General features: G+C 43.4%; 1 protein-coding gene across 6 annotated transcripts in view; it reads right to left on the reverse strand.

Moving 5' to 3' along the window:
- The window catches only part of DNM3 (dynamin 3), a 570,555-nt gene extending 564,961 nt beyond the window's left edge, over positions 1-5,594 (reverse strand). For all 6 annotated transcript variants that reach the window (XM_079939900.1, XM_079939895.1, XM_079939899.1 and 3 more), the window contains exon 1: positions 5,072-5,594. In XM_079939900.1, the coding sequence (XP_079796026.1) occupies positions 5,072-5,232 (161 nt within the window). In that variant the 5' untranslated portion in view covers positions 5,233-5,594. The remainder of the gene's footprint in view (positions 1-5,071) is intronic.
- Between the last annotated feature and the right edge of the window lie 406 nt (positions 5,595-6,000).

The following is a 6,000-nucleotide window of genomic DNA, read 5'->3' on the forward strand; positions in this document are numbered from 1 at the left end:
GTATATTACATAATGTGAATTCAGCAAAAATATCTTTGTAATTTCAGGTTTTAGCAATTCATTGTTGGATGAAACAAGGTTTATGTTTCTGACACTTCAGTTTAATAGACCCTTGAGAACCATGAAGTATGATTTTCAACAATTATCACATTTTAATTGTTAGCACCCATTTACCTAATAACTTTAATACTTGGAAGCCATTGTTGAAAAATAGTCACTAATTCAGATGCTTTGATATTTTTAAAAATCTTTTCCCTCAATACAAACCTATTTCTGAATTAAGAAGTTTACTAATATGCATGCTCTGTGCCTAATCTTACTTGCAATTAGAGAACTCTTACCTCAATTTTTAATACTCTCTTGAAATCAGTCAAAGGATTTAAGAATAAATTAGTATCTATCGGGGGCTTCCCTGGTGGCGCAGTGGTTAAGAATCCGCCTGCTAATGCAGGGGACACGGGTTCGAGCCCTGGTCTGGGAAGATCCCACATGCCGCGGAGCAACTAGGCCCGTGAGCCACAACTACTGAGCCTGCACGTCTGAAGCCTGTGCTTCACAACAAGAGAGGCCAAGATAGTGAGAGGTCCGCGCACCACGATGAAGAGTGGCCCCGGCTTGCCACAACTAGAGAAAGCCCTCGCACAGAAACGAAGACCCAACACAGCCCAAAAAAAAAAAAAAAGAGCCTACAGAAGTGGTTATTCTTTAAAAAAAAAAATTAGTATCTATCTAAGACATATAAATGACTTTGAATTTTTGAAAAATTATCTGGTCACGTCCATTCAACAATAGCATTAAATGGCTCACTTTTAAGGTTCTCCTGTGAAACAACTCTAATTTGATAATCAACATACCCATCTTTAGAAACCTCACAACTAAATAAATAAACCTTATATGACATTCCACATTGAAATGTACTCCCCTCAACATAGTCACTTTATCCTTTATTTGATCCCCATTAGTCAAAAAAACCTATTCTACTTGTGCAAAATTGAAAGTCTATTTACCATTAGGTTAGAAGAAAATAATGTGAATCCTCTGGCTATATAATAAGCATTGAAGAACTAATGTTTCTAACAAGTATGTCATTAAAAAACATTTACACTTTAGCAACTAGTAGTACAGTTTTCACTTAACACCTCTATAAACAAGTTATATTCCCTATCAATACATACTTAAATAAATAACCCAATTATATCCGAGAGCTCCCTTCAAGAATGTCTAATATGAAGAAAAAAACTTATCTTTTAACTAATGTTGTTTCTGCCTAAGGGGTTGCCTCAAATCCTCCGTGAAATGAGGCAAGATAGACATACATAAATAAATATGAATGAAATTATTAACATAGCAGTTTCTTATTATTTTAGGTGGTGATTTTAAGTGTGATCAAAAAAAGAAGTTAAAAGTATTTATCAGAGGAACTGGTAAATCTCAATATGGAGGGGGTTTAATACAGCACAGAGGTTTTAGAGCACAAGTATAGAGCCCAGATACCTCAAGTTGAATCCTAGCTCCACTGTTTTTATGTTAAATTTACCTTCAGCAAGTTACTCAAAGTCTCTAAATCTCAATTTCCTCCTCTACAAAACAGAACTCTTAAGAGTACCCTCCTCGGGCTTCCCTGGTGGCGCAGTGGTTGAGAGTCCACCTGCCGATGCGGGGGACACGGGTTCGTGTCCCAGTCCGGGAAGATCCCACATGCCGCGGAGCGGCTGGGCCCGTGAGCCATGGCCGCTGAGCCTCCGCGTCCGGAGCCTGTACTCCGCAACAGGAGAGGCCACAACAGTGAGAGGCCCGCGTACCGCAAAAAAAAAAAAAAAAGAGTACCCTCCTCTTCAGGGATTTATGAGGATTCAATGAGATTATCCATGTAAAAGCACCTAGAATAGTACCTGATACATAACAAGTACTCCATAAATGTTGACCATTATCATCATCAACGTCTCACTGCACTGTTAAAAAATAAAGAGGGGTGTGTAAAAGTAGTTGAATAAATTCTTCTGTACACAAACCAGACCAATGGGCAGACCCCAAGCCATCTAGTGAACCCCTATATTCAGACCATGAGTCTCAGCCTCTATTCATTAGACCTTAAGCTGCCTCTCACTGAGAGCATTATATCTCATCTGAACACCCAAAAGAACAATCTGGTTACTCACACTATATTACATTAATATGTAAATTCATCACTTCAGCAAGAAAAATCACAAACAAGTAGTTCATTCATGATTCATTTTATTCATAATAATCTCAAACTTGTCACCCCAAAATTGGATTTTAGAGCTACAGTTAAATAAACTAACCCATTCACATCCAAATTCACTCAGTGGTGTCAAAAAAATCAATATAAACAAACAAACTGAGAGGAGAAGAGATGTTTAGTCCACTAAACATGAAATGTTAAATATTAAGGAGAAAATGCATCATTATTTTGAAGACCAGCTTAAATGATGAGCAAATGCTTAATTTATACAAGTAATGACCCCTTGTTTTATGACTGTGTTCAATAACTGCACAGAGGTCAGAGTCTTAAAATGAAAACAGCTACATGTAAAAGAGGAAAGTTTCATTCTTAAAGAAAAGAACCTTATCTTTATTGGAAAATTTCTGGATAATAAAAAGATAAAAGGTTATAGTAGAATACGAGTAGTTTTTTCCACCTAGGATGAATCTCCTAACAAAATAGAGAATTCCTTTTTCCCCAAGGTTGGTTTATAATTAGAAATTAGATTCCTCAATAATTCAATGACCGAAAACTTTATTAAAGTCAAATGACCTTTTTAATTAATTTTCTCGTAATATATAAGCTCTGCTGGCAGGTGTCATCTCTACAGATAATAAAGCATTGCTATATTTACTAAATGAGTTTTTCCCTTTATGTCCATCCTTTTCTTTGACTTGACATTCTTACAGTAATTAATTATTGGTAAAGCTTTAAAAAGTATAATAAATTACTAGTGTATTCTGGTAAATGACGTCCCTATTTTTCATTCTATCATAAAAAATGTTCAAGCTACAATATTTTACTCTTCCAGATTTTTTTAAATTCTCATTTGAAATGAGGATAGTTAATGAGGAAAAATGTTTACAATTTTATTACAGCATTAATGAATATATTCAGGATTTGAAAATCTGAAGAACAGAATTAAGATACATGCATAAAATTGACATTAGGTTCAAAAGCTCTTGCCACAAAAAGTGCATTTATAAAACAGACTCATCCAACTAAATATATGAAAGATGCATAAAATATGGTCACTGCATTTGAATTACTTACAATTTTAATCTTTAAGTATTTGTTTAAAAAACAAAAGTAGCTAAATGACAAGTAAGGCATACTGTTAAATGCTCTAGAGTTTGAAAACCCAAAAAATGTTGTCATCTAACCCTCACCTTCCCTATAGATACCACTTTAAATTTAGTGAATTTCATTGGCAATAAATCAAAGAGAGTAAAACCCTTAAGTATGTGACTGTTCTGTGTACATGTTTTAAATCACATATTCATCCATCACTTCACCATAAGTCTATGATGACGTAGGCAAAATGCTTTACCATCACTTTTCTCATCACTCAGATTAATGATAAAACCAAGCAAAGTGATTAAGTGACTTAGTCAAAGATACCAACCGTCAGCAATTTTACTTTTTTTTAGTTGGGTTTCTTAGTTTTCTAGTTCAACAGAAAAACAAAAAACAAAAAAACAAAAACCCTAAGAGTATCATCTGAGAGACAGAGCATCATCTGAGAGAAAAGAATATACACTTTATGGATACTAGCATTCCCAAAGGAGATATAGGAATATCTAAATTTTACACATCACCAAACACTAACAAAAAAAGAAGAAAAAAAAAACCCAAAAAACAGGAACTTTCTGAATACCAAAGAAAAAGAGTAAAGTACAATCTCTGTATTGTACCCTCTCTGGCCCACTCTCTCGGCTGTTGTACATTTCTACCTGGTTTACTGCTAGAAAACAGATTTCGGCTTTCATAATGCTTTCTAATGGGCTTTTCTTAGCAAATGTCTACACTGCTCAGGCAAGGCCGTTAAGGTAACTTAATCTCTCATGAATTGCTCAATGGAAAAAATGCTGATTCCCAATTTAAAAATTAATTCTTTAGCTTTTTCTGAATTAAGAGTAACTACGAAACCTGTAACTATAATTTAGATTCAGCGTGTTAACTTGAAGGCTGGCAGGACAAATAAAAGCTTAAGGAACCGAAGATGATGCTGGGGGGAGGGGGCGCAGAGAGAGTGCGAGAAAGATGCTCGTCCCTTCCGAGATGATGCAGGAATGACATGGCACCTGGACAACACAAGTCCACGTCCACCCCCCTCAGAGTCTGTGCCTCGGTTTCTCTGACATATGCCTGGATCTGTGAATAGGTGCACACGCGAACACACCACCTTTTATTCTTCGACTTCTAGAGAGGAGAATGGTGGGGAAGCGTCGCGGGTTAAAGCCTCACCACAACAAACGATTTCTTTCTCCTCGTACCCCGCCTCCCCTGCTAGGGCAGGCGACGACTGTCCCGAACAGTAGACAGCTGACAGGAGCCGAGAATCAGGGCAAGAAGGAAAGCATCTCGGGGCGGGGGGGAGGGGGGCGCGGGGGGGGGGGGAAGGGCGGGGAAATATACCCCACAGCCTTGCCGAGAGCCTCCGGGAGGCTGACTAGAAAAGGAGGAGGATATTGAGCTGGGAAAACAGAGGGGGACTGCGAAGCTCCCGGGCGCGCGACGCACCCAGGCTGCCCGGGGCTGGTGCACATCGGGCGGGGGAAGTCGATCCCGGGGCGGACCCCCTCCCCCGACTCCCAGACCGGAGGACCAGGAGGAAATGGCTTTGTATAGCAGGATGAAAGGCAGACAGGAGAACCGCCAGGCAGGGAGGGACAGAGGATGCCCGGAGCCGGGACGACCCCGCCCGCCTCACAGACACCTCCGCTCCTCCCTCCGTTCCGCCACAGCCCCTGGTCCAGCCTCGTGCTCCCGCCGTCCACGCTCGAACGGCCCGGAGTGGGGTCGCCCCCACCCCCACCGCCCCACCCCCGCGCCCTGCACACTCACCTGCCCACGAAGTTCTCGAGCACCGAGCTCTTGCCGGCGCTCTGGCCGCCCACCACGGCGATCTGCGGCAGCTCCAGCAGACAGCTCTGTCCCAGCGAGGAGAAAGCGTCCTGCAGACGGTTCACCAGAGGGATCAGCTCCTCCATCTCCCGGTTCCCCATTGTGCCTGCGCCGCCGGCTGCCCGCTAGACCCTGCTAGTCTCTGCGACCTGGCGGGTAGCCGGGGCCACGCAGCCCTCGCCGCCGCTGCCGCGCTCAGTTCAGTCAGCCGGGTCCAGTCAGACGTCGGATCCCGCCACTGTCCGGCCTCTAGTGCGCTCCTGACAGAAACGGCCCCAAAGCGCGCCTGCGCAGGCGAGCGGGGGCGTGGCCTGGCCCCGCGGCAGCGCCGCCCCGCCCGCGGCGCGCTGGGCGTCTGCTTTGCCCTAGTATTCCCAGCCAGACATCCCAGCGCGGCGCGCACGCACTGCCTCCCAGCTGCGGCCAGATGCCACCGCCTCTGTCGTCTGATTTCAAGGCTCAGGAGCAGTTACAGCACTTGGTCAGGGAATGGCACAAAATCAGCAGCAGCCGGCGGCACTGTTCCCTTTCAGTAGCTACAAAGCCAAAGTCCAGTGGAAAGCCCTACCACCGGTAACAAGTCAGCACTGTCGCCTGCGGCAGCACCTCGGCTGCCTCCACCAGTGCACCGCCTCCAGAGTGCACCTCCCAGAAGGAAATCTCTCGTTCTCACGCCCCACTTCAGAACCCTGGCTCTTCCTGGGGTAGCCGGCCTTTTGGAATCTAAATTCTTCAATCTGACATCCATTTCAGGCCCTGCGTAGTCTGACCCTACTTAATCGTTCAACTTTAACGGCTTGGTCCTCCCGGCCCCATCTAAGGAAAGGTGGAGTCCGTCGTGCTTACCCCGCACCACTCCTCCTCTTCAA

Source organism: Stenella coeruleoalba (assembly GCF_951394435.1).
Source record: "Stenella coeruleoalba genome assembly, chromosome: 1".
NCBI classification, from domain to species: domain Eukaryota; kingdom Metazoa; phylum Chordata; class Mammalia; order Artiodactyla; family Delphinidae; genus Stenella; species Stenella coeruleoalba.